This window comes from Moschus berezovskii, chromosome 22, assembly GCF_049115385.1.
Source record: "Moschus berezovskii isolate FMDL1 chromosome 22, NW_MosBer_1.0, whole genome shotgun sequence".
Taxonomy (NCBI): Eukaryota; Metazoa; Chordata; class Mammalia; order Artiodactyla; family Moschidae; genus Moschus; species Moschus berezovskii.
Window position 1 is genome coordinate 11,098,745 of NC_142481.1, and position 27,986 is coordinate 11,126,730.

A 27,986-nucleotide genomic window follows, 5' to 3' on the forward strand; every position below is an offset into this window, starting at 1 on the left:
GAAACCCTCTGGGAGGGGGAGAAGGATGAGAAAGGGCCTGGCCTAGAGCGTCCCTGTGTATGCTCAGGAGAGCTGCCCACACCTGCTCCCTAGGGTTGCAGAGGAAGGAAGGCACGAGGTGGGGGCTCTGCTGAGTTTAAGTTAAACACCCATATGAATTTATTAAATCCAGACTGTGTTAAAGGGTGGTGGTCTGGGAGGAGGGGGGTTGGTGGGATATTGAGGGACAAGATGCCGGACGGCCGTGGGCATCCCTCCACAGGGCCCTGGCCCCTCCCCCACCTGGCCCCTCCCCCACCTGGCCCACCCCCTCGGCAGTGCCACGTCGGCTTCACCATGATTCCCAATGGTGCTGGGCTGGCGGGGCGCGATGGCTAGAAACACAGAGGAACAGACAGATGGACAGCGCCTCCACAAATGACGGGCCCTGGCCTGCCCCAGCCCCCACGCCTCACACTGGGCCCCAGCCGTGTGGGGCCTCCCGCCGCCCCGGCCCGCTCTGTCCAGGGAAAGGGCGACAGGGATGGGGTGGCGAGGGGCCGGGGCGGCAGGGTGGTGGTCGCCAGGAGCCTGGGCGGAGGAGGTCCAGGAGCGACTAATCCCGTTTTTTGTCCTCTGCTGGCTTTGGAGGGGCTTCCTGGGGCTCGCTGGCAGAGCTGGGCCCCTGGGGGGTCTGGGAGCGTGGGGGTGTAGAGGCCTCCTCCCCGGCGGCCTCGGTGGTCACGGCGGGGCTGGGGGCAGGTGAGAGGGCCCCTGATGCTGGCGGGGCCTCGGCCACGGGGGCAGCTGCTGTCGGGGCCTCGCCGCTCATGCCAAACTCGTTCACCCGCGTGGGGTCGACGCGGTAGATCCACCGTTGGTAGAGGTAGATGAAGAAGACCACATCTGGGGGAAGGGCGGGGAGGGGGTGGCGTGAGGGATGCAAGCAGGGCCCACCCGGCCCCCAGCATGTGGGGGGGTGGAGGAGTGGTCTTGTCCAGAGTGGGCTGAGTCCCCAGGCCGGGGCCCCTCCCTCAGACCGGGCCCCGCCCATGCCCAGCTCTGGTGAGAGCCTGCGGGAGGGCGGCTGGCCCACCCACCGACCCACTGGGCCTCACCGTCCCGCAGGCAGCCGATCCGGTACATAACAGGCATCTTGATGACAAAGGCAAACAGGTCATCAATGAAGGTGTTGAGGGCCTTGTAGGTGAGCATGCGCCAGGGCAGGTGTGCCACAGACTTGAGCTTGTAGTTGATGAAAAGCTGGGGTGTCATGGTGATGAAGCCTGTGGGGGTGAGGAAGGGACCCCCATGAGCAGAGGAAGGGGCATCCTGACCCTCCAGCCCTGACTGCATTTCTGGCCTCTGTCCCTTCCTCACTCCGCTCCAGCCACACTGGCTTCCTTGCTACTGCCAATACCCTGGCACATCCCCCTCTTAGGGCCTTTGCACTTGCTCTGCTTGCTGTCACCAGATCTTTGCACAGTTCCCTCCGAGGCATCTTTCAGGCCTTAGTTTACATGCCATTCCTCAGAGAGGTGCCCCCACCAGCTTCAATGCCCCTCACTCTGACTCCTTCATACCACTCATCACCTGCTCAGTCTCCCTGTACACTGTCGGTTCCCCTGGGGATGACTGAAATGCACTGTCCAGGGCTTCCTGGAAGCCCTCCCTGACCCCTAAATCAGACTGGGCAGCACTTTGAGGCTGCCCATGTGCCACCCCTGAGCACCCCAAAGTTTCCCTGTGTGGGGATGGGTCAGGCTCCCACACTGAACCTCAAGTGTGGGGAGGGCAGGGCCAGGCCAATTCGCTCACTGTCGAGGCCCCAGCACAGATACCTGCCCGGACACCATGGGGGCTGTGCGCCCGGGGCCTGCTCACCGAAGGTCAGCAGGAAGCCATACAGCATGCTGAGCACCCAGGAGTACCAGCCCTTGTGCTCCAGGTACAGGAGGCTGTAGACGGCGTAGCAGCCCAGCAGCGGGAAGAGGATCCAGGACAGGTACCGGAATGCCATCTGCAGGGCAGAGGGTGGGGCTGGGACATGGCTCCTCGGGCCCCACCTGGCACCCTGGCTCCGCACTCCCAGCCACCCACACCTGGTTTGGCAGGCCAGCCCAGGGGAATTTCCAGGAGGCCCTGGGAACTCTGGACTCAGCCAGGAAGTCGCTGTGGCAGGCAGAGGACACTGGGGGCAATGGCACAAGCCCTGAAGCGAGGGGCCATCAGTCGACAGGCAGACACCCAGCCACCCAACCGCTGCCCAGAGCCGGGGCCCCCAGGAGCGAGCGGGCACCTGGAGAGCCTCCCGGGCCCACTGGGAAGGGGCACACTCACATCGTCGTACACTTTGGTTGAGGACTCAACGTATGTGGACTTGTCCTTGAAGGTCGGGCGGGGGAAGAGTCCTGCCACCTTGTGCTCCCGGTCCAGCTGCAGACAAGTAGGGAGGCTGCGGTCAGCTGCCGTGCCGGCTCCTGCCCTCCCCCCACCCCCCGAGCCAGCTCCAACCCCGACCTTCCCCATTGCTCCCAGTTCCCCTGCCCCATGTGTGACCCGAAAAATCCCCTGGTGTGAAAATCCCCTTGGCCTCGGGAGTGTGGCAGGCACTGGGAATCCCCCGGGGCCAGGTCCAGGGTCTGGCTGGGCTGTGCGACCCTGCTCCCAACCCCCAGGGGCTCCCGCCACGGCATGGCAGCCCAGCCTTACCCGGACATCCATGACCTTGGTGATCTTCCAGAGGTCGATGAGGACCCCGATGAAGACGCTGACCTGGACCACGAAGTTGGTCTCATTGTCCAGGATGTAGAGCAAGACCACGAAGGACTGGAAGACGCCAAAGAAGACGGAGCGCACGGACAGACCCTCCAGGGACTGCCGGCTGTTCCAGAACTGGATATCTGTGCACAGGAAGGGGATGGGGGCAGCCGGGAGGTGAGGAGCCACCTGGGCCCTCCTGCAGCTCCCTCAAGCTCAGCATGATGCCGGTCTTCCGGGGGAAGAAGCCAGGCCCGCGGTCACACAGGCAAGGCCTGGGTGCTGGCTGCCCACCCAGCTCTGACTCTGACTCCAGAGCCCCAGCACACCCAGCAGGCTCATCCCTCTCGTGTTAGATCATCAGACCCCGAGAAGATATGAAGGGGACCCTCACAGGACCTCCCCCACCCGATCCTAACTAGGAAGAATGCATCTGAAGACGGGGTTCTGGTGGGGGTGCGTGGATTCAAGTTCCGCTTCAGATCAGAGAGGCAGCCAGCACGGGGTGTAAAGCCGGCTCGCCCAGGGCCCACACGCTTGCTCTGTGACCCTGAGCAAGCGACTACCTCCCCTGTGCCTTCATTTCTGGTTAGGGAAAGAGGGACCCTGAGGGACCCAGCTCGCGGTCAGCAGGAGCGTCTGCAAGCTGGTGCCTGAACCAGCACCACCTCCGCTAACAGACTCCTCCCTACTGGGGTCAGCACCACTTACTGTTGGGTTTTGATGTTACAGTTCTCCAGAAGGTAACTCAATCATGGCCATACCCTCTTAATAATGATGATGATATTAATAGCACTCATTACTACTGCCACTTTCAGAAACTGCAGAGGGCCAGGCCTCCTTCAGACCAGGGTTCTCCAGGAAAGGAAGAAGTAGCCGGCAGGGCCAGGAGTATGAAGCGGGAGCTGGAGCGGGCTCCCGGATCCAAGTCCTGGCTGGGCTGCTTGGGAACTGTATGACCAGGGGCAAGGAACCAACCTCTCTGATCCGTAAATGTGCGGTAATGACGCTGCCTCCGGGCTCTGGTTGCGGGGCTTCCATGAGCTCACTGGCGAGCGTGCCCACACAGTGCCTAGCAGGTGGCCAGGGCCCCTCAAACACTGGCCATCACCCCTGTTGGCCTCTGGCACCTTGGGGCCCTCTGGGGACACAGCTGTCACTTTCCCACTCAGGTGGGCCCTGTCCACTCCCACTGACGGGTCTCCCTGAATGGGCAGCCTGCCGGGCAGGGCAGTGGGAGCAGCTGTGGGGCTTCCCTGCTCCCAGCCTTGGAGTTCCCCGGCCTTGCTTCCTGGCGGTGCCGACCAGACCTTTGCCAGAACAGCAGGCCTGCCCCTCCCCCTGCGCCACACCCGGCGGCCGGGAGTTTCTGGGCTGGGAGTTGGTGGCCGCTCCCTAGGCCTCTGGAGAGTGGGGCTGGCGGGCCCCATGCAGGGAGAGGGCCCGAGAGGAAGAGGGAGGGAGTGCACCCTACCCTCCCACATGCACCCCTGTGCCCCAAGTCCCCCATGGCCTCTCACAGGGCCCTGGGGCCCACCCCTACCATTCTTGAAGGCCAGGAACTCAAAGACACTGTGGACGATGGACACGATGATGGTGAGCGCCAGCAGGTAGGGGTTGGTCTCCAGGAGGGCGACCTGGGGCAGGGGTGGGGAGATGGCCATGAGCACCGCCGGGCCTGGCTGGGGCTAACCTCCGCAGCTCCCCGTTAGCCGGCCCGCCTCTCCCTCCTCTGGCCCCGGGAAAGCCTGATGATATTCCCACAGACCTGACTCCGGGGTTCCGGGGAGGGGGCGTGCTGGCCAGGAGAGCAGGTCAGAAATGGGCAGATGGGCGCAGAGCGGGTGGGCAAGGGCTGCAAGGAGGGGGGGCGGAAATGGGGACAGAGGAGAGACGGGGGACAACGGCGGGGCAGGCAGAGTAATAGTGGAGAGAGAGGCAGGGACAGTCGGGGCGAGGGACAGACACCCAACACCAGAGACGGCCCCAGGCAAGCGCGGCCAAGACCCAACACGCCAGAGGTGGGCAGAGAAGGGTGCTGCTCAAGGACACAGGGTGCGTGAGCAGAGACCTCGAGTCAGGGCCCACAGGCCGGGCGGCAGGCCATCGGGCAGAAGGGACAGGTCAAGACCCAAAAGGCCAGCCCAGCAAACAAAAAAGCCATGGCAAGGACGGCCACGGAAACCTCAGAGGCAGGACCCCCAGCGTCAGCCAGGGCCAGAGGCCGAGTGCCTGCTTCCTGCCCCCCATGGGGAGGGGCCCTGAGAGGTTGTGAAACTGTGGGCAGGAGAGCACCGGCCAGCAGCCCCCAGGCCAGCAGCGCGGTCCACTTCCCCTTCCCCTCCTGCAGCCCAGGAAGGCCCCACCCACTGCCGCACCTTCACAGAGTCCTGCTCCTCGTCTGACTGCTCATACAGCTCGTCACCCAGGAAGTTCCACGGCGACTTGGCGCTCTGGGCGGCGTAGAGCTGCCAGCGCCAGAGCGACAGCGGGCAGAAGGAGACGCGAAGCGGCAGGCTGGCCAGGCTCTCGTTGATGGGGTAGTAGTCCTTCTGCAGGTTCCAGTAGTCGTTGAAGTAGATGATGGGGTAGTAGTCACCACTCACGGCATCGAACTTCACATCTGCAGACACAAGGGGCAAGGGTACCGCTCAGCCAGGGCCGGAGGCCACAGGCACCCACAGGATGGGGCGATTCCGGCCTCCGAGGACAAAGGGGTCAAATTCAGATGTTCGTGGGGAACCAATGGGGCCCCCCCGAAAGAGACTGGAGGACAGGGGACATTTCTGGGCTGTGCCAAGGAGTTGAAAGACTGCATGACCTCGGGAGGGCAGGCTAAGGGCAGGCCTCGGCTGGAGGAACAGGTGCAGCTCAGCTCCAGACTCCAGCTGTCCCAAGGGCCACCGCATGTCAGGATTTTGTAAGAATCAGAAATCTGGCTTCCTAAGTGATGCGGCCCACATTTCCAAGGTTGGCAACCGTGCACACCTTCTGAAGAATGCTCATGGGCCAGATAGGCCCAGTTTGGGCACATGGTGGCCAGGGCTGGGGTCATCAGGGGTGCGGGAGGGAGAGAAAGAGCAGTGTCTAGAGGGTGGGGCAGAAAGCTTGGGAGGGGGGACACCTAGTTGGAGATGACAGGGAGTACAGGGGTGGGGGCGTGGGACCCGGAGATGAGGAAATGGCTTGTCAGGAGCCTGAGTGGGGCGGGACTCACACTGGTCCAAGGGAGGCGGCACGCTGCCCTTCACCCACGGCGTGTGATCGTCCACGATATTGATGGTGATATTGGGGTGCCAATGGGAGATCACCTCCACGGGCCCATAGTCCTCGGCCCTCTAAGGGAAGACGGGGTGGGGAGCCTCAGAGGCAGCTGCTCGCTTCCTCCAGAGGTCTCCCATGACCATCGTGACAGCAAAAGAGCAACCACCACAGCGACCGCTGGCTGAGGCCCGGCCTCTAGACCCCACTGCCCTGGCTGTCCTCAGCCACCCGCTGGAGCAAAACACTCAGGTCTGCCCACCTGGATGGGATGGCATGCCAGGCTGTGGAGTGCAGCGTCCGTACTCAGGGGCCACCCGCCCGCCTGGAACCACCGTGTGGAGAGGGAGACTCAGGGCCACCATGGGTTCACATCCTGGACTGACAGGGAGTGTTCTTTCCAGAGCCACAGTATCAGCCAGTACCTCCTCTGTGCTGGGCTGACCCTGGGCTCTGGACCTGCCAAGATGGGTGTGAACTGCTGCGCTGCCATCTCCTGGCTGTGACACCTCAGGCAAGTCTGCCTGTGCTGGGCCCACCCAGCGGGCTGGCGAGAGGCTTCTGAGTGGGTCCGTGTACGGTGCGCAGAGGGCCTGCCCCACTACTGCCAGAGGTCGGCTGGAACCTCACCTGGAGCCCCCTGCTCCCTGAGAGCTAACTGCATCCTGACTCTGCTTCCAGCGAGGGAAACTGAGGCTCGGAGACATAAAGGCTCCCCCAGTGGCTCAGGGGTGGTGCAGGAGATAACTCCCCTAGACTGCCTGCTGAGCTGGGAACCCAGGTCCGGACGGCGCCCGCAGGACCCTATGGCTCTGCTTGTGTTTACCTTGATCATTTCTGGGTCAGCTTCTGTCTCTCCTGTCAACAGGTTCTTGGTTTTCTGAAAGCGCCGGCGCTTGTATTTATTGATCACTGCAGGCAAGAAGGCCAGGAAAGGGGTGGATGTTGACATGGGCTGGCACTCAGGGGACCCAGGCCCCAGACCTCTGTCCACCGACAGCTGCTCACCTGGCTCCCGGTTCCCACTCTTCCACCCGCCAACTGACAACAGCAGCAACCAGAGAGCCTGCACTGCCTTCATCTTACCTAGCCTCGGGGTCCCCATCTCCATGGCCACAATAGAATCCACCAAATTGTCCCCAGTCTTCCCTCTCCACAATTTGCTGCATCTGTTCCATCAGCCCACCCTGGGTGAATGTGACCTCCAGCACATGCCAAACACCTGACTACTGCCTCCCCTCCTGGGTCCCCCTCCAGGCCAGCCACAGCACCCCCTCCTGGGTGACCAGAGTCACCTCAGTACTGGCTTTCCGGTGGCCACTCTTGACCCCTAAGATCCCCTCTGCCCAGGAAAGCCAGATTCTTTGTAACCAAGTATCCAATCGCGTCATCCTTCTGCCTCAGAACCCTAGGGGGCTCCCACTGCCCTGGGCAAGGCCCCCGAGAACCTCACCACGGCCCCCTTGACTCTCAGCCCGTGCCACCTCCCTCCCTCACCCACCCCACTTCCTTCTTCTCAGATGTGCTGACCCTGGGCCTTCGGACAAGCTGCTGCATCTCCCTGGCAGGAACCCAGCAGGGTGGGAATCTTTCTGGTTGGCTCCTTCTCCCCCTTCCAGCCCCTGGTGACATGGCCCTCTGCCCACTCCACTGAAAGAGACTGCCCAGGCCTGCTCCTCGCCACTTCTGTTTCCTTCACAACAGCCCATCACCACCCACTGGTCACCTGTGCACTGGTTTACTTGTCTGCTGTCTGTCCCCTCAACCAGTGTATGAACTGCAGGTGGGGTTCGGCCCATCCTGGACTCTGGTATATCCCTCACTCTAGGCTGGGCCCATAGTGACAAGCAGCAGGATTGACAAATGTAAACAGGTGGGCCGCGACAGTGTTGGAGAAAGCCAAGTGCCGCCAATGTGGAAAGTACTGTGGGGCTGAGTCCCTGGGCAGGAATGGACCTCACTTCCTCCTGCGGATGCCAGGTCAGCCACGGGCTCCCTGCCACCCTGCCCCCAACCCTGCCAAAACAGTCCAGACAGAGAGGGCTGGTGCTTGTTTACACTCTGTCGCCCCGCCTCCACCCCAGCTGGGTAACTGTTCAGCTCCTCCTTATGTTGGGACCTCATACAGCCCGTCTGAGACTTCATGCTGCCCTCAGGAGCTAGGGAGAGAAGGGGAATTGAGAGAGGAAGCTAGCCAAGATGGGGGCCCCTAGGGTCATACCCTGGCTCTGTCTCCCACGAGCTGGGTAATGGGGTAAGCTATGTCACCTCCTTGGGCCTCGGTCCCTGCTCTTGACCATGGGGATAAAAGCCTCGCCTTTTCTGGGCAGGACCACTGGGAAGTAGCTCTCTGTTCTACAGAGCGCAGCCAAGCACAGCATCCCGGCACAGTCACACTGACACACGCCACAGGGTCTAGATCCCTCCCACCCGCTCAGAACTGGGGGCTTCTGGAGTCTATGGATGAGCTCACATTCAAAAACTCTTCTGGCAATTGACTGAGGGTCTCAGCCCAGGAACAGCTGCTCCTATCGTCCCCACGAATATCATCCCAGCACTTCTATTATTACTAACGGGGAATCCATTTGAGTCCCTGGCCCCACTTGTTGGGGGAAAGCAGGAAACACCCAAGGGTGGACATCCTGGGGAATGAGCCCAGGGGGTATGCTCCACTGATCATGTCACTGTCACTGGACAGGCTCCACACGTGGGGGAAGGAGGCTGTCTGGGGAAGGGAGGGGCCGGCCCCAGAGGAGAGGCTTCTCCACTTGGGTGGAGAACATTCTGCAACTTGGTGGCATCAGATGGGATTATGAGATGAGATGAGATGGAACTGGCTTCTGAAGGGTGAAAGGAGCTCCTGTTTGTAGGCACTAAAGCTTCTAGAACTATACCCCAAGCACCGACAATGTGGCTCGCTGAAACTGAGATGTGCTACGAGCGCATAACATCCACTGGACTTTGAAACGGAGCGCAGGAAAAAGACTAAAACGTCCTGTTAATGTCTTATGCTGGTTACATGCTGAAATGACGACACACTGGCCTCAATAAAATTGTTACTAACAATCATTTTTTCGTCTTTTTTTTTTTTAACGTGGGCACTGCTGCTGCTGCTGCTGCTAAGTCGCTTCAGTCGTATCCGACTCTGTGTGACCCCATAGACGGAAGCCCACCAGGCTCCCCCATCCCTGGGATTCTCCAGGCAAGAACACTGGAGTGGGTTGCCATTTCCTTCTCGAATGTGTCAAAGTGAAAAGTGCAAGTGAAGTCGCTCAGTCGTATCCGACCCTTAGCGACCCCACGGACTGCAGCCTACCAGGCTCCTCCATCCATGAGATTTTCCAGGCAAGAGTACTGGAGTGGCTTGCCACTAGATAACTTAAAATGACCTCTGTGGCGGGCGCTGTATCTCTACGGGACAGCACTCTGCTAGAGTCCTGATCGCTGGTCCTTTGGGGAGGGAGCGTCTCCGATCCCACGCTCTCGCTCTGTGCCCTGGAGTGGGCTGGCTGGCGTGTCCCTCCGAGCCCCTGCTCTAAGAAGGCCCAGATGTGAGGCAAGCCTGGGCGACCCCACGGTTTCTCAGGTTCGCGGGCTGCAGATTCTATGCTGCAGAGCACGCCAGTATCTGTCACACTGACCGTGAACGTGACCTGGCCACACAGTGACACAGATCACATTCACTGAAGACAAAACCACACAGGACGCTGGCGCTGAGCAGAGCTGATAGGGAATAACTGACAGGGGAGCAGCTGCCCACCTGGGTCACATTCGAGGTAACCTCTTGGGCATCAGGCACGTGTGACCCAGACCTGCAGGGACACTTTTTTTGGGGGGGGGCTGCAGACCACACCCCCTCAGCCCACACCTTCGAGGATGTGCTCCACTGAAGCCCGCCAGCCAGACGGGTAGAAGACCCTGCAGAACATGGTCCACAGACACACTTGCTTAGTTACAACAGTGCTCAGCACACCCCGGGGACTTTTCCGACTCAGCTACGAGAACTGACAGAGTCACTAGTTGTTTCATCCAGTGTAGATGATCACAAAAATATTCTCATCCTTTGGGTTATTTTTATACCCAAAGAAGTAGGGAAAGACCTAACCACGCAAATTAAAGTGCATTTGTCGCTGTCCCACACAAAACAGCTGGAGGGATCTTAACCAAGTCTGCAGGCACAACAGAATCACAGCGAGTTGCGGCACACAGCATTTACATGAAGGGGATGCGGGCTTTGGGGGGTGGGAGCTACGGGGAATGTTCTCTTCATCTGCTGAAACTCAAGTGTGTCGAGAGTCCCATGACTGCATATTAGGAGACAGTGGACTCAAGGACAAAAGACAAAGAGCAGATGAAAAAATGCCAATAATTATTAACCTCACGGAAAAGAAGTTAGAATAGGAAGGGAAACATAAACACATTCACTGTGTGGTTTAGATGGGAGGAAGAGCCACAAACTCAAGATCATTTGAATGTTGAGTTTGAATCTAATCAAATTACGTTCCTGAGTTGAGATTTCCTCTTCCAGAGTAGGAAGTCAATGTCTAAAACAGAAAAACCCAAAAACTGCAGCATCGCCTTGTTACTGGGAGCCTTGGAGATTAAGGAGCAGAAACAGCTAAAGCAGCTGCCAGTGGGGAGTGGAAACTGGGGGAGCCTGAGAGGGGGTGGGCAGGAGACGGATGAGTTTTGCTGTCTGGTTGAATTTACTTGAGTTTTAAACCATGTGCTCATAACAAGAGATTTAAAAAAAAAAAAATTTAAGACGAGGCCATGGGCAGAGAGAAGCTCAGTTTCAGCACAAGGCTGTGTAAATGGCCACAGTTCTGACCCAGGGCTTCTTGGGGTCACTGGCAGTCCTGGGGTTTGCTCACCAGATCAAGATTCTCAGGAGGTGCACCTGGCACTAGGCAGACAGCCAGCAAGGCTGAGAATGGGGCCAGTCCAGTGACGTGGCCCCACCAGCGTGCCTCATCAAGAGAGGTCCCGCTCAGAGGTATATGTCGGGGGATGCAGGGGAGAGAGGCTCGGAGTACAGCCACGCAGGACACACCCAAACCCGCAGCCCGGAAGCCTTGCCCAGTCCCAAGGGAGGCCCCAGACGCCCACTGTGCTGTGCAGCACTCATTCCAGAAACAGCTGACATGGATGATCGGAGATCACACTGGATGAAACCGATGGCCAAGGGCCTTCCGGTTTCCCTCTGCTCATTCAATCCAGCTAGCATTTACCCACAGACTACTCTGGACCCTCTGGTCTACCAGGTCCGGCACTGTACACAGCCAGCCCCGCCCACCCCTTCTGTGAACACCAACTCCTCCCCCTCCAAAGGCCCTTTCTCCACCGGCTCTAAGTAGATTCTTCTCCTTCCTGTCCATGGGTGTCCAGAGACATGGAGGGTACGTGGGGTTAGAGCCCGGCCACACCAGCTGGGCCCCAGGGCCGGGAGGAACTTACTCCGAGACATGTGGACTGTGGCGAGCCGGCGGTACAGCGCCTTCTGCCGAGGGTCTGGGTGGAAGCCACTCTTGGTGAAATAGACATGGATGTAGATGGAGCCGTTCTGCTGGACACTCTGCAAGGTGGGTGCACAGCGACAAGGAAACAGTGAAGCCCCTGACGATGTCCACCCCCACCCCCATCCTGAGTGCTCAGGGCTGAGTGCTGAGGGGTTGAGGGCCTGACACTGGAGTTAGAGTCCAATTCAAAACCGGGCTCCAGCACACAAAAGCTGTGTGGCCTCGCTGAGCCTGAGGGCCCACTTGCAGGACACAGATGGTCAGCACGGAGGGCACAGCAGGCCCGTAAGGAGTACCCGAGGTCGCTGAGCACAGTCACTCGAGCCCAGAGGAGGAGCTCAATAAACACCAGCGGCCTAAATTCATTAAACGGCAAAACAATGAAGGTCAAACCCTGCTCTGCGCACTTCGAATGGCAACTGCCCGATCCGGCGAGTCCACATCCATACAACGCATGTAAACCTCAGGCAGTGGGGCGTGTTATTATCCCGTTTTCCAGATGTGGTGACTGAGGCTCACATGGAGAGGATACAGGCAGTGAGTAAGTGGATCCGTCCGAACCCAGTCTGTGGGCTCCCCCAGGGCCCTGCCTCTCACCGTCTGTGTCCTCCCTGGGTCCTTCACCACTATTCTCATGCCCCCTCCTTGCCCGCCCTTCCCCCCAACACAGATGAGGAAACCGAAGCAGGGTGGCCAAGGCCTCGCTGGAGCCTCTCTGTCTGACCTTCATGGGGAGCTGCGAGTCACTTGGCCGCACTGTGTCCTCAACTTCCATCTTTTAAGTCCACCTCTGTGCTAACCATGTTTTTTATTTCTTTTATGTTTTTTATATTTTATGCTGTTTTCACATCTGGCGGGGGAGAGACTGCTCCTCCCAGGGCTAGCTGATTCCTGGAAATAATAAACAACTCACCTGCTTTCGAAGACACCTTTAAAATGCAAACCAAGAAGCCCAAGTCCACACCCGCAACAAGCCCTTTATCTGACTCTCATACCCCAGGCTGCACTGAATCCCCAAGGGCAGGCATCAGACAACTAGAGACCACCCCTCCAGCGTGGAGCCTATACACTGACCAAGCTGGCCAGTTCTAAGCTGTTTCCCCGCCTGGCCTGCCTTTCCCCAGGAAACCTCAATAGAGGGAGGTTTCGGCCAAGGTCTCCCCTTGCCCCTTCCAAGTGCTCCTGCCCAAACCTGGCACTTTCGCATGTGGCCCTGCATGGTGTGGTGGGTCCCCTCCTCCCAGGAAATGTAAGTAGTAAATTCTTCCTCCAATGGCACTGGCCTCTCTGTATCGCTGCTCAGTCACCTCCCTAAATCAACATCAGGGACAACCTGGACACCCTCCTGTCACAAAGCTGGGAAAGAGGGTGAGCTCCAAGTCCTTGGGAACAGTCCTCACTGCCTGGCTGCCTGCCCCGCAGCCCTCCTGGGATCTTGGGGAGGGGTCTAGGGGCTGGACGTGAAGTCTTCATGGGAGCCGCCCCTCCCACAGCCTGGGCTATCCTACCTGCCTCAGAAGGACTGCATCCGCCCCACCGCCTCCAGCTACCAGACAGACCAAGACACAGCCAGACACAGTCCCCACACCCCATCCTCCCTAGGAGGCTGAGGAGAAGACCTGATGGGGAGACATGAAAGAGGGCAGCCCCAGAGAGATGTCAACATTCACAGAGCCATCAAATTCACTGATGCTTCAACAGTCATGGACTCTGCACCCAGCCCACTGCTGGGTAGAGTTGGGGACACAGTGGTGACCAAGATGGTCCCGGCCTTACCGTCACAGGGTTCACAGTCCCATGGGAAAAGAGATCCATATTCAGGTAGTGACCACCCCCCTCCAGAGTTGGCAAGGCTTGGGTGGGGGAGCCCAGAGAGGGCTCTGCCGGAGCCTGATGTCAGGGAGAGCTTTCTGGAGGAGGTGGGATCAGAACCTGGGGCTGTCACAGAGTTCACAGTCAGACAGCCTGAGTTCAAAACTCTCACTGGCTATGTGGCCCTGGGTGTGGCCTCTCTGTTCCTAATCTTCCTCATTAGTCAAATGGAAAGAAACGTTCCCACTGCCTTGGGCGGTTCCCCTCAGTCAGCCTCGTCTGGTGCCCAGTATGCACTGAGCACTTAATCAACACTAACTGTATTTTTCAAACCAGGCTGCCTGACTGGACACCTCCAGGGACGATTACCAATCTTTCACTGGTTTAAAACACAGATCATAACCCTGAAAGCAGGTGGGAGGCCAATTCCAACTCCATTTGCATGGAGAGGTGGGGGGGATGAGGCCCAGAGACCTTGGGGAGTTGCCTGTGGTCAACAGCGTGTGAACTGAGCTCAGAGCCAGGCTTGGAACCTGGACTCCCGACTGCAGGCCTGGGAGCTGGTTCAAGGAAACGCCCTGGGTGCTGGCCCAGCAGTCGTGGAGCCAGAAACCAGAAGCCGTCCCCACCTGTGGAATGTCGAGTTCAGCAAAGTGCTCGTAGCAGCCATCTGAGTTCTCGCCACTAGTCCAGTCGCCGTACACGAGGTCTTGCTGCTCCCAGAAGAGCGCCGACGTGGCATTGAAGTCTGTAAAGTGCTCGTGCTCAGAGATGTACACGTGCAGGTTCTGTTGGGAGGGGAAGCAGGGGGAGTGAGACAGGGCTGCTCATAGGAGCCTCTGAAGGTTGACAGATAAAACAGCAGATGAGGAGCTGTCATCACAGTAATATGAACAATTTGGGGTGGTGGGGTGGGGAGGGTTAGTGGGGAAAAGCATGGCAGCTGGTAGAATAAATTTCTTTCCTCATACCCCACTATGTCTGTCCTGGTCTGAGCCTATGACGTCTAAGAAGGAAGGTGTGCATGCTCAGTCGTGTCTGACTCTTTTGCGACCCCATGGACTATAGCCCACCAGGCCCTCTGTCCATGGGATTTCCCAGGCAAGAATACTGGAGTGGGTTGCCATTTCCTTTTCCAGGGGAATCTTCCCAACCAAGGGATCAACCTTGAGTCTTAACAATGGCCAGTCTGCCAGTTAGAATTTGGGGTTAGAAAGGATCCGAACCTCCCTGCATTATGCTCCCTCTCAACCTCTCACGGGCTTCTTCATCAGAATTTCGATGGCTAAAGCCCAGTCAAGGTGTGCAGGAGTGTCAGCCAGCTACTGAGAACCCAGGGACGCTGCAGATGCAGCACCGGAAGCCCCTCCCTTCTCACGTCCCTGTGGCCTTCTCTCTCCAAAACCTGGAAGGCCCCTGATAAGGACCAGCTGAACAGTGGTAACCCTGCTGGCCAGAATTCTGAGAAATCTGGCATCCCAGAGCTCTGGAGAACCACAAACATGGGAGAAGCCAAGATTGTTGAGGTCAGAACACCTGCTGCTCTTGCATGATCTCTCTCTTCCCCAGAGGGAACACCAGCCCAAACCCAAAAGAATTTCCTCGTTCCTCGTAATGTCACTTGAGTGACTCAGGTTTCATAGGCTGAAAATGAACCTAGAGTCTTTTGACTCCAGACCCATTCACAGACCTGCCTGTGACGGGGGACGGCGTCTGTGCTGACTACCCGTGTCACTCCCCCTCCCTCTCCCACTCCCTCCTCCCCCGGGTCTAGCCTCCCAGCCAGTGGTTACCATTAAAGTGTCTTTGGGGAACAGGTTGCGGCTGGCGACGCGCGGGGCTCCTCCGGGGCCTGCCTGGTCCTGAGGGGCCGGCCCTCGGCGGAACCAGCTGCTGATGGCCCAGATGATGAAGATCCTGAGGAGGCAAGCAGGGCAGGCGGTGAATCCTTTTCTTCCCTATGTGGCTCCTCCTAACCTGACTCAGTACCTGCTGGGGCCTGACTGGGGGTCTGATCAGGGAGGGCGGGTCCCTGAGAAGGCAGTTGCAGGGCTGCTGAGAAGACCAGAAGGCCCCAAAGGCCATGCCTTGGAACAGACCCCAGGTGCTTGTGTCCGCCAGTGGGGGGGGGGTCTGGCGCTGACTCCCAGCGGGAGTCAGGACACATGGGCTCAGACCCTCGAAACCTCAGAACTAGGAAAACTCATGTCCCAGTCCCCTGGAATCCCAAAGTGTGAGAAGCCTGGAATCTGGAATCCCAGCATTTTGGAGGCACAGATGTTAGGGAGAGGGCAACATCTCAGAACTTCAAGTCAAATGAAAACTGGACGAGCAGACAGTAAGGAATCGTGAGCCCCTATTTTCAGTAACATTGGGCTAGGTTACGCAGACCAACTCTCCTGTTGGAAACTAGTTGGAGGAGTTATGTAGGGAATTCCATGGAAGTCCAGTGGTTAGGACTCTGAGCTTTCACTGCTGAGGGTGTGGGTTCAATCCCTGGTTGGGGATCTAAGATCCTACAAGCCTCGTTGCATGGCCAAAAAAAAGTACATATATAGTAAGAAAATACCAACACTAGTTTTATATATATAATTACAAGTCTTAATATAGCAATATATTCTCAATATTCTTCATATAATCTTACATATACTTTTTATACAAAATACATGTAAATATATATTCTTTATTCATTTTTATTAAAGTATAGTTGTGTAGACATATTTTCTTAGTTAAAAAAATACATTAGAGTCATTTTCTCAATTTACAAAATTGAATAAAGATAATATATAATCTTTGAGTTGAAAATGAAGCAGAGGTATTTCCAGGATACACTTTTATTTATTTAATTTTATTTTTTCCTCATTTTTTTTAAAATTTATTTTATTGGAGGCAAATTACCTTACATTAATATATTGGTTGGTTTTGCCATACATTGACATGAATCCGCCCCGGGTGTACATGTGCTCTCCCTCCCGAATCCCCTCCCAGGATACACTTTTGAAAGAGAAAGGCAAGGGGAAGGAAAATATATAGTTATCCATTCATATTGTGTAATATACTTAAAAAAACCCCACAGAAAATCCAAACTGGAGGAAAGAGAAATGGAAGCTGGTGTCTAATGGGGACAGTTTCAGATGGGGAAGATGAAAAGTTTTGGAGAAGTTTGGCAATGATGGCTGCACAGTAATGTGAATGCACTTAACGCCATAGAACTGTACCCCTAAAAATGGTTAAAATGGTAAATTTTGGTTATATACATTTTTTGCTGCAATAAAAAGAAAAGAGAAATCCCAACAATTTGTAATGCACCTTTATGCCATCATAAAAGCAGACAGGTATAAAGTACAAATCAACGTTAAAATGGGCTCCCTTTCTTTGGGGGAATAGGGAAGACCTGGGGGTAAGCAAAAACAGAACAAAATGCCTCAAAACACCATACTGTCTTTAAAAACATTCTGCACAGAGGCTTCCCTGGTGGCTCAGTGGTAAAGACTCCGCCCGCCAATGCAGGAGTCATGGGTTCCATCCCTGGTCTGGGAAGATCCCACATGCCAAGGATCAACTAACTCCGTATGCCACAACTGCTAAACCTGTGCTCTAAAGCCCAGGAACCACAACTACTGAAGCCAGCAAGCCCTGGAGCCCATGCTCTGCAACAAGAGAAGCCACCGCAATGAAAAGCCTGCGCACTGCAATGAAGAGCAGCCCCAGCTCTCTGCAACTAGATAAAAGCCCACGCAGCAAAAGGATCACCACCAACATAGTAATGATGAATGCTGACTACCGTTAGGTGATTTTTATTTTCTTCTTTACGTTTTGCTTTTTGAATATTTTTTAATGAACAAAATAAAAGCCCCACAATAAAACTACAGCAAACTGCTAGTTTTCTCCCAATATCCATCTTCCCCTTCTCCATCAGAAAGAAAACTCCTAAATTTTAACTGGACCTCTTGGCTACTTGGAATAAAGACTACAAGTCTAGTATTTCAGCTAGGTGTAGACACATGGTGAAGTCCTGGCCAGTAAAATGCAAAAACAGTACGTTATACAAGTATCTTAAAGAGACAGAGCATCCCTCCTTTATTTCTTCTTTCATCCTGGAATGTGGCCATAATGGCTGCATCCTCAGCAGCGGTTTTAGGCCATGAGGATAAAAGGCAAAATCCAGGAATGAACAAAGAGCAGGAAGGAATCTGGGATGCAGAACACTGCAGAACCCTGGTCTGCCTAGCTCCAGACAGTACAGGAGACAGAGGGAGAGTTCTATTGCGTTAATTCAGGTCTCTCATATACACGCAGCTCTGTACTCACCAAATGAGACAAGGACTTCCTGATCACAGGTGTGAAAAGCCATACAGCTGCCCCTTGAACAACAAGGGTTTGAACACACAGATCTGTTTCAGTAGTAAATACTACAGCACTACACAATCCATGGAGGGCTGAACCCATGGATGTGGAACCACGGCTATGGAGGAGTCACCGGCACAGAAGGGCAACTCTAAGCTGTACGTGGATACACAGCATAGGCACCCCGATCCCCACCGTGTTCGACTGTGGCAGAGAGGCTAAGTGCTCAGCCTCTAAGCTGCAATATCTGCATCCAAAGTCCAGCTCTGCTACTTCCTGACTGTGCGACCTCAGGCAGGACTCAATCTCTCCAGGCCTCCATTTCCTCAACAGTTAAAATGGGGACAACAATACTACCTACCACGTAGGGTTGTTTATAAGCATTAGATGCATTGATATATATGTGTGCACACACACAATATATACACCATCTAGAATGGAGCCTGGTAGACACAGTAAATGCTTTAGACGTGTCAGCTATTACCGTTACTTTCATCATAGGAAAAAAGGCATACAACAAACTCTGAACTGGAAAAACACTACAAGGGAATTCTAGCCTGCGTGGGTACCTCCCTGCTGAGCCCAAACCACACTGAAGGGCAGGATCAGGCGCAGGGACTTGCCTCTGCCTGTACAAGGCACACAGCCCTGGGGTCTCAGGGGCCACAGCTCAGCTGAGCCATCCACTGCCGCCCCAGGAGGTCCCTGATGCACAGGGCTGGGGAAGGTCTGACACTGGTGATCTCCAGGGACCCCCTCCACTTCCAAGAGAGGCTCTTATTTTAGTAAATATGCCGGGAGAGCGTGAGAGCAAGGACATCCACAGGCAGCTCTGCCCCGACTTAGCGCGTAGCCTACAGGGGGCCCACCCACTCTGGGCTTCCGGGCCCCTGTGTGTAAGGCGTGGCAGGCCAGACCAGACTCTCTGCAGGATCCAGATCCCCAGCTCCCTCCAGTGTGCACCATCTGCTCATCGCAGGCCCTCTCGGATGCAGCCCACCATCCCTGCCTCCCAGACGAGGAGGCCCTGCCCAAGGATACCAGGGCTGGCCTCACCTATTGCTTTTCGACTTACTGGAGTGAGCAAATAAAAGAGACTTCCGTCCCACCTCAAGCAGGCAGTCTATCAATACATTCACAGAAAAAATTTTAAGTATATAAAAAAGTACATGAAACCGCCCTCCCATCCCACCCCCTACTCCAGGTAACCACTGGTATAGTTGCAGAAGGCGCTGAAAACCATGGACTCTACCCTCTGCTCCCCAAAAAGGCCATTCTCACAATCTTCTCGACGCTTCAGAGAGTTCACAGGCCCCTGGGCACAAAGCCTGAAGCCCATCTAAGAACTCCGGACGGGGACCGCTTCTTGGTGCTGCCTGGTTCGAAGGAAGGAAATGAGCCTACACGGTGTCGTATGAAGAACGCCTATCTGAAGGAAGCTCTCTTATGTGCTGATGTGAAGAGGTTTCTGAGATATATTGTTAATGAGAAAAATCAAGGTGCAGAGCTGTGTAAAATAGGCTACCTCTTATGTAAAAATGAAGGGAAAGATAAAAATAATCTTTATTCCTAGCTGCCTTAAGCATGAAAAGAAGAAACTGATATATAAGAAGATTCTAGCTCCTTACTGGACTTCCCAGTTGGCACTAGTGGTAAAGAACCCGCCTGCCAATGCAGGAGATGTAAGAGACATGGGTTCGATCCCTGGGTTGGGAAGATCCCCTGGAGAAGGGAATGGCCACCCAATCCAGTATTCTTGCCTGGAGAATCCCGTGGACAGGGGAGCCTAGCGGGATATGGTCCATGGAGTTGCTACTGGACATGGGGGCAAGGGGACAGGAGGGAATGAATGGGAAGAGAAGGGAGAGGCTCCACAGATGAAGAAACCCACCCTGGGAGAGGCCCCCCACCGCCCACGCCCTCCCAGAGGCTCCCCAGGGCTTGGTTAGAGCTGGGCTTCCAGAAGGCAGGTCCTGTCCTCCCGGCACCTGGGAATGGTCATACGAATCCACAGGTAAAAGGATGACCACCAGCCAGTTTTGAAAGGATGGCCCGTATGACTCCACTTACAGGAGGTACCCAGAGCAGTCAGATTCACAGAAACAGGAGGTACTATTTCTGTGGCGGTACTGAATGGTGGCGGCTAGGGGCTGAAGCCGGGGAGGGAGAAATAAGGAGTCAGTGTTTAATGGGTACAGAGTTTCAGTCTGTTCTGACCCCATGGACTGTAGCCTGCTAGGCTCCTCCATGGGAAGAAATTTTCCAAGCAAGAAGACTGGAAAAGAAAGTGAAAGTGAAATCGCTCAGTCATGTCCGACTCTCTGCGATCACATGGACTGTAGCCTACGAGGTTCCTCCATCCATGGAATTTTCCAGGCAAGAGTACTACAGTGGGTTGCCATTTCCTTCTCCGGGGGATCTTCCCAACCCAGGGATCAAACCTGGGTCTCTTGCATTGCAAGTAGATGCTTTTACTGCTGCTGCTGCTGCTAAGTCACTTCAGTCGTTACTATCTGGCCACAAATCCACGTCTCTTGCGTCTCCTGCACTGGCAGGCAGACTCTTTACCACTGAGCCACCCGGGAAGCCCACAGAGTTTCAGTTTGGGGAAGATGACAAAGTTCTGCAGATAGATGGTCTGATGGTTGCACGACAATATTAACATACCAAATGCCATTGAATGGTACACTTAAGGACAGTTAAATGGGACCTCCCTGGCGGTCTAGTGGTTACCACTCTGGGATTCCAATGCAGGGGGCACAGGTTCCATCCCTGGTTGGGGAACTAAGATCCCACGTGCCTTGCAGTGCAGCCAAAAAAAAATTTTAAATGCTAAATTTTATGTAAGGCAAATGCTGTGGCTGAACTGTGTCCCCACCCCACCCCACCCCATGTTCAAGTGTCGCAGTCCTAACCCACAGTATCTCAGTGACAGTACGGGCAGACAGGGCCTCTGAAGAGGTGATTAAGGCTGAGTGAGGTCATTACTCAGGGTGGGCCCTAATGCCCCAAGACTGCTGCCCACATACAAAGGGCAGATTAGGACACAGACATGCAGGCAGAGGAAAGACCTGGTGAAGGCACAGGAAGACGGCTAGCCATGAGCCAAGGAGAGAGGCCTCAGAGGAGACGAGACAGCCTGACACCTCAATCTCAAGACTTCCAGCCTCCAGAATTATGAAAAAATAGAAAGGGTCTCCATCAATACAGTGATGATGGTCATTCTCAATGATTCTTTTCTCTCTTTTTAAGTTTAGTATGTTTGGTCGTACCACGAGGCTTGCAGGCTCTTAGTTCCCTGACGAGGGGTTGAACTCCCACCCCCGGCAGCAGAAGCGCAGAGTCCTAACCACTGCACTGCCAGAGGACTCCCTCCTTATGCTTTCCTTATTTGAGCTTTTGTCAGTGAACAACACCAAAGCCGTATCAACTCACCTGAACAGCACGCCCTTGATGACCTGCCAGGCGTTAGGTGCTGGCTGGGGCGGTGGGTTCTGGGGCTGGGTGTCTGCCGGCAGGTCCCTCCCAACGCTGCCATTGCTGGTCACCTGCAGGGACAGACGACACAGTGAGGATGGAGGACGCATCCTGACGCACGAAGGCTGTCGCAGGGGCCACTGTGTGCTGAGGTCCAGCAAGGGCGGAGCGCAGAGGGGCGCCTGGCCCAGCCTGGGGGACAGGGAGCAGTCCTGGAGGAGGAGACGCCAGAGCTGGGCCCTAAATTAAAAGCAGTCGGCCGGCGCAGGGGAGGCAAAGAGGGAAGCAGCAGGTGGACACGTGAAGGTGAGGGACAGTCTGACTCTGAGGACGGGCCAGTGCTCCGGGGGCCAGGGTGCTCCCAGGATTCAAGGTGTCCACTGGGGACAGTGCTGAAGGGGTCACGCGGCAGGTGTCAGACTGTGCAAGGCTGCAGTTTATCGGAAAGGCCGTTCCTGATGCCCACAAGTCACGATGCCTCCTCTGTGGCCAGCCCCGTGGGGGGCCCCCTCCCTCCAAGGGCTCCGGATCCAGCCAGTGAGACAGACACAGAGAAACACAACCACAACCGGATCGTGAGACAGGCGGACATGCGTGACCTGCACACAGCTCAGACCGCCTGTGAGGCCGGAACTGGGAACATCTCCACCTGGCGGTCGTGCAAACGAGGCTCGGGGAGCCTAAGCCACCACATGTCTGGGTCACTCAGGAAGGGTGACACAGGATGACGGGGGTGGGCAGGCCAGCGAGTCAGGCAGGGCTGCCCAAAGACCGAGTCTTCACTTAGAAACAGAAGCTCAGGGGTTTCCCTGGTGGTCCACTGATTAAGAATCCGCCTTGCAATGCAAGGGACACCGGTTGAGCTCCGCAACAAGAGAAGCCACTACAATGAGATGCCCTCACATCGCAACTGAAGAGAAGCCCCTGCACATCACAACTGGAGACAGCCCGCGTGTAGCAACCAAGACCCAGCACCACCAAAACTAAATAAATTTTTTAAAAAAGAAATAAAGACAGAGAAGCTCAGAAGCAGAGAATGTCATGATGTCAGAGTGGAAAGGCCTGAGATATGGAAATTCTTCCTGCCCCTATCTTTGCACCAGCTGGCTCCCCTGTCCTGCCCTATTCCCTCCCGACAGCTGTTCCCTCACCCCTCAGCTTTTAAGAACAGGACCAGGACTGTCATGATTGCTTTTAGGTAGGAGCACTGCCCAGCCCAGCGCTGGCAGAGAGCAGGGGCTCGATAAACATCTGGAGAATCAACAAATGCTGCCTCAAGGGCCAGCCCTCAACACCCAAGCCACTCAAGTCTACCTGGTCCTGGCCCCCCTCAGTTCTCTTCCTCCTGGCCCAAACCTGCTCCTCTGCCCTCTGTCAGCTGCAAATGCCCCCGAGAGTGGAAGACAGAGGCCCCCACAGCCACATGAGGCTCCAAGAAGCCGAGGCCAGTGTTTGTTAAGCGCATCACTTGTTATTTCTGGTCCCCTTCACCAGTGAGAGTGCTTTCCTTTCACCTCCCCAAGTGGGGGTGGCACCCAGCACTGGGGTCAAAGGTGGAGGCTCTGGAGTCCAAGAGACCCAGACTGCAGTCTGGCCCCACAGTTCCCGGCTGTGAGATCTTGGGTGTGTTGCTTCCCCTCACTGACACTTCACCTCTCTGACCCAAGGGCCAGGCTGTGATAATACCATACATTTAGGGCAGAAAAGATTTCTTTCGCATGTCAAAAGAAGTTACCTTCCAAGCACCAGGCCCAGTGCTGGGCAGTGGGGTGGGTGCTGGCCACAAAGCTCTGGGGCCTGCCCTCCTGGAGCTCGGAGTCTAGAGCAAAGCACGCCGGCAGAAAAGTAAACAGGATAAATAACAATGGTAAACGGGGATGTGTCCAGAGGAGACAAGCTGAGGGGTGAGGACAAAGGGGTGGCCGGGCAGTCAGGGAGGCCTCCGGGGGAGCTGTCTTTGACGTTTGAGTGAAGGGCATCTGAGGGAGAGAAAAGGTGTGGGCAAAGGCTTGGCCAAGGGGCAGGCGAGGTCAAACAGGCACAGGAACCTTCACTCAGAGTTCAGGGCTAGCCTTGCTCCTGGCGATACAGGGTGGGGGTTGGGGAAAGGCGGCAAGGGTTTCCAGCAGGTCTGAGCTGATTCTGGGTCAAGAAAAGGAAGACTGAAGTCAGGCCAGGATTTGAACCCATGTCTGGCTGGCTTCCCAGGTGACACTAGTGGTAAAGAACCCACCTGCCAGCACAGGAGACACAAGAGACATGGGCTCAATCCCTGGGTTGGGACGATCCCCTGGAGTAGCAAATGGCAACCCACTCTAGTATTCTTTCCCAGAAAATCCCATGGACAGAGGAGCCACCGGGCTGCGAAGAGTCAGACACTGAGCACCTTAGCACCCGGCTGGCTCCCAGGTCTGTTATCTTACCCATGATGGTGGACAAGCTGGCCTGGAAACCCTCCCAGGGAAATGCAAAGGGAAACCAAATCACTAGGATGGCTGTAATCAAAAAGAGGGACAAGCACAAGTGCTGGTGAGGATGTGGAGAAACTGGAAGGGTTGTACGCTGCTGGTGGGAGACACAGAGCTGCTGCTTTGAAAAATTCGGCAGATACTTAAAAGCTAAGTGTGCCCCTGCCAACCAAGCCAGCAATCCCACTCCGAGGTCTCTCCCCGAGAGAACTCAGAACGTGCATCCATACAAAAGCTTATATGCAAATGTTCATAGCAGTGTTATTCATAAAGCCAGAAGCAACCCACAAAGAGTCTTTTGATGAGCGACCTGTGCTGGATTGGCACAATGGACTACTACTGAGCCATAAAAAAGGACCGCTGCTGGGACAGAGAACATGCAGAAGGGAACCAGGGAGCGTTCTGAAAGGCTGGGAACATTCTCAGACCACACTGGGGCAGTGGCTGCACTGCACCACTGCAGAAAGGTACAGAAAGCTTCTGAGCTCCACACTGACCACAGGTGTCTAAATTATACCTTAGGTTTTTCCCGTGGTCATGTATGGATGTGAGAGTTGGACTGTGAAGAAAGCTGATCGCCGAAGAATTGATGCTTTTGAACTGTGGTGTTGAAAAAGACTCTTGAGAGTCCCTTGTACCACAAGGAGATCCAACCAGTCCATTCTAAGGGAGATCGATCCTGGGTGTTCATTGGAAGGACTGATGCTAAAGCTGAAACTCCAATACTTTGACCACCTCATGAGACGAGTTGACTCGCTGGAAAAGACTCTGATGCTGGGAAAGGTTGGGGGCGGGAGGAGAAGGGGACGACCGAGAATGAGATGGCTGGATGGCATCACCGACTCTGTGGACATGAGTTTGAGTGAACTCCGGGAGTTGGTGATGGACAGGGAGGCCTGGCGTGCTGTGATTCACGGGGTCGCGGAGAGTCGGACACGACTGAGCGACTGAACCGAACTGAACTGAATTGAACAAGGTAACCCTCTCACGGCTCCCACTTCTCTCACAGTAAAGGCAAAGCTGTCACTGTGGCCCTCTGAGGCCTGGCACGAGCCTCCATGCCTGTCTGCTCTCACCCGCCTCCCCTCAGTCACCAGTTCCAGACAGGCCAGTCTCCCCACTGTTCCCTCATCACCCCAGGCCTCTTCTGCCTCAGGGCCTTTGCACTGGCTGTTCTCTTCACCTGAAGGGCTTTCCCCCACTGTCTGACTCCCTCCCTCATCTCTGGTAAGTCTTTGTTCAAACGTCGCCTCCTCGGAAAGCCCTGCCCAGACCCCTGTATTTAAGTTACAACCCTCTTACCCAACCCTCACTTCCTATGTTCCTCCCCAGCATTAGTTCTGGCCACGGCACTTATCACCACCTGAGCCGCTGTATGTTTTTCTTATATATGTTCTTATCTGTATATACTTTTTTATTTATCTTATTCACTGTCCCTGTCACTAACTCCACCCCCAACCCCCCAGTCCTCAACAAATACACGGGCTCCAAAAGCACAGGGCCTCTGTTCACAGCCGATCCCACGCGGACTAACAAGCAGCGGGGACTCAAGCCATATCAGCTGAAGGGATGATTACTAGAGCTGTGGCTGGTGTCTGAGGAGGGGCAGGCTGGCTGGAGCAAGAGATCACTGGGGGCCCGCCCAGGGGCCAGGCGAGGGCGGCAGAGGAGGCTGAGGGCATAGCAGTGACTAAGACAGAGTTCCTGCTCTGGGACCTACGTGCACAGCCTCACACCATCCCCAGAACAACCATCAAGGGCCCCAGGAAGCAGCGGAGGCCCTGAGACCAGGCTGGGGGAACTCGGGGCATCCTCTTTGACTGTCTGGATCCACACTGGGAATTCCACCTCAGCCCGGCCTCTGCCCTAAGACCCAGTCATCCCACAGGTGCCGAGCACCTGCTCCGTGCTTACTCCTGAGCTGGGCGGTGCTGGGGACACAGCGCTGACCAAGGCAGTTCCCGTTCTGCCTTCCAGAGGTTCCCAGTCCTTTGGAGGAGACAGGGTGACAACACAGAGTGGGCAGGGCTGGCACCGGGCAGCCCAGGGACAGTGGGAGCCCTGACCCAGTCTGAGAGGGTCAGAGAGGCTCCTCGGGGAGAGAACGCCTGAGACATCCAGGACTAATAAGGATCAGTCAGGTAAAGACCGGAGAAACATGTGCAAAGGCTAGGAGAAGAGAGAGCGAGGCACGTGCCTCGATTAACAGTAAGAGCCTCACAGTGGCTGATGCTCCTCTTGTCCAGGGACTCAGGCAGGGACAATTTTGCCTCCTCCCCCCTGCCACTCCCTCCAGGGGACATTTAGCAATGACAAGCCACTCCAGTGCTCTTGCCTAGAAAATCCCATGGATGGCGGAGCCTGGTAGGCTGCAGTCCATGGGGTCGCTACGAGTCAGACATGACTGAGCAACTTCACTTTCACTTTCACACATTGGAGAAGGAAATGGCAACCCACTCCAGTGTTCTTGCCTGGAGAATCCCAGGGACGGGGGAGCCTGGTGGGCTGCCGTCTATGGGGTCGCACAGAGTCGGACACGACTGAAGTGACTTAGCGGCAGCAGCAGATGTTTTTGGTTGTAACAATGGGGGAGGGACGTGAGTGATACTGACATACAATGTGTAGAGGCCAGTGATACTGCTAAACACCATACAACACACAGGACAGCACCTACCACGAGGAACTGTCCAACCCCAAATGTCCAGAGTGCTGAAGCTGAGAAATCCTAGTCCAGTCTGAGGGCAAAAAAGGCAGATCACGCAATGCCTCAGTCTGCCAAAGAATTTGTACTTAATCCTGAAAGCAAAGAGATAAATCTTAAAAGATTCTAGACAGAAGTCAGAGAAGTGATCTTGCGGGGGGTGCAGTGTGGGAGGGTTTCTGTAAGCTCAGGGCAATCAGGGCAAACTGAGCCTCTCTGAACACCCCCCAGGCAACAATCAACAGAAACTCAAGAGAAGGAAAGACCTTCTTTCAATGAGACTGGAATGTCCCCGAGGATACGGACAAACACTTCCTAGGACTACCCTTGGGGCCAGGCCCTGGCTGAAGATGCTGGAAAGATCCAGACCAGGAAGGCTGGCTCTGTCATACAAACCTCACCCTAGTGTCCTCCCCAGGTGGCATTATCTGCCCCTCCTCTGGGCTCCCTCAGTCCCTGACATGGATTTTTTTGTCACCACCCTTGTCACTCCAGGATTATACTTCTTTATACTCCTGTCTTCTCTCTCACTCCCCTGATGAAGGGACATGGTTAGAGCCACCCTCGTGGCTAGGAGAAGAGAGAGCAGGGCTCTCACAGGGCTGGTCTTCCTGCCCAATCCCTCCATTTACCACTGGAGAAATGAAGCGGGGGGAAGGAACTTGCCCAAGGTCACACCCAGAGTCAGCTTCAGATTTGTTCTCTTCTCACAACCTGCGCTCCTCTCCCCTCTACTGCCTCCCACGTGTCAGTGACATCCCAGTGGGTGGGTCGACAGAACCTCTGCTGTCACTCCATCGACTCCCGAAACCTCTCAAGGGTGGCTGCCTGAACTAGTATGTTCTACAGCTTGTTTAGCTGAAGTGGCAATGGGTCAAAAGTCAGCGCCAAGATGAATTTCCCCACAGGACTCATGGGCGCTGAAAGCAAACCCATCTCAGTCTCGGCCACCGTGCTTCAGCAACGACCGGTAAGTTCTGCAGGGAACAGATGCCAAATCTAACCTAGGTGACCTTCTCTAAGCGCCTTAGTCTGTTCGCTGGATTCCTGTCTGTAAAATGGGTCTGTCAGTCTCCACAGCGCGTGCCTTTCACCACGATGATTACCTGACTTCCCCAGAGTTAGAAAACTCCCAAATAATCAATCACTGCCCACACCTAGAGCACTCCGTGCACGCCAGCCCACTCTAGGAACGATCCGGGAGCCTGGAACCGGGGAGTCGAGAACCCAGGGAGCCCGGGCACAAGTCTGCGCCCCTCCGCGCCCCTGTCTCCTCGGCTCGAGCAACGAGCCTGGTGGCCGCCCGGCGCGAGTATGCAGGGGACCCGGCGCGCAACAGGGCCCCGCTCCCCGCACTCTCCGGCCTCCCAGGCTGCCCGGCCCCGCCTGGGCCCGGTATTCAAGGTCCCTCTGGGCAAGGACCCCCCAGAGCACGGGATTCTGTGAAAAGAGGCAGGACACGCCCCGTGGGAGGCCCCCCGGGTGGGGAAGAACCCCTCAGGCCCCTCTCGGCCTCCGTACCTGACCGGAGCTGCCTCCCCCGGCCGCCACTACGGCGCTGCCGGCCCCGTCCGCCTCCTGCGCCGCCGCCATCTTCCCGCTCCGGGTCCCCGCCCCCGCCGCCAGGACCGCCCCGTCCCGGACGGCTCCAGCGCGATCGCG

General features: G+C 56.0%; 1 protein-coding gene across 1 annotated transcript; it reads right to left on the bottom strand.

The window, feature by feature from the left end:
• Nucleotides 1-131: 131 nt before the first annotated feature.
• CLPTM1 (CLPTM1 regulator of GABA type A receptor forward trafficking) lies at nucleotides 132-27,954 on the bottom strand. Its single transcript, XM_055411909.2, has 14 exons — nucleotides 27,846-27,954; nucleotides 21,114-21,226; nucleotides 15,125-15,248; nucleotides 13,961-14,119; nucleotides 11,458-11,575; nucleotides 6,827-6,912; nucleotides 5,957-6,077; nucleotides 5,118-5,362; nucleotides 4,283-4,376; nucleotides 2,692-2,882; nucleotides 2,320-2,415; nucleotides 1,864-1,999; nucleotides 1,098-1,265; nucleotides 132-885 (listed from the first exon to the last, which is right to left on the bottom strand). The coding sequence occupies exons 1-14, from the start codon at nucleotides 27,915-27,917 to the stop codon at nucleotides 596-598; spliced, it is 2,013 nt and encodes a 670-aa protein (XP_055267884.1). The 5' UTR covers nucleotides 27,918-27,954; the 3' UTR covers nucleotides 132-595.
• Between the last annotated feature and the right edge of the window lie 32 nt (nucleotides 27,955-27,986).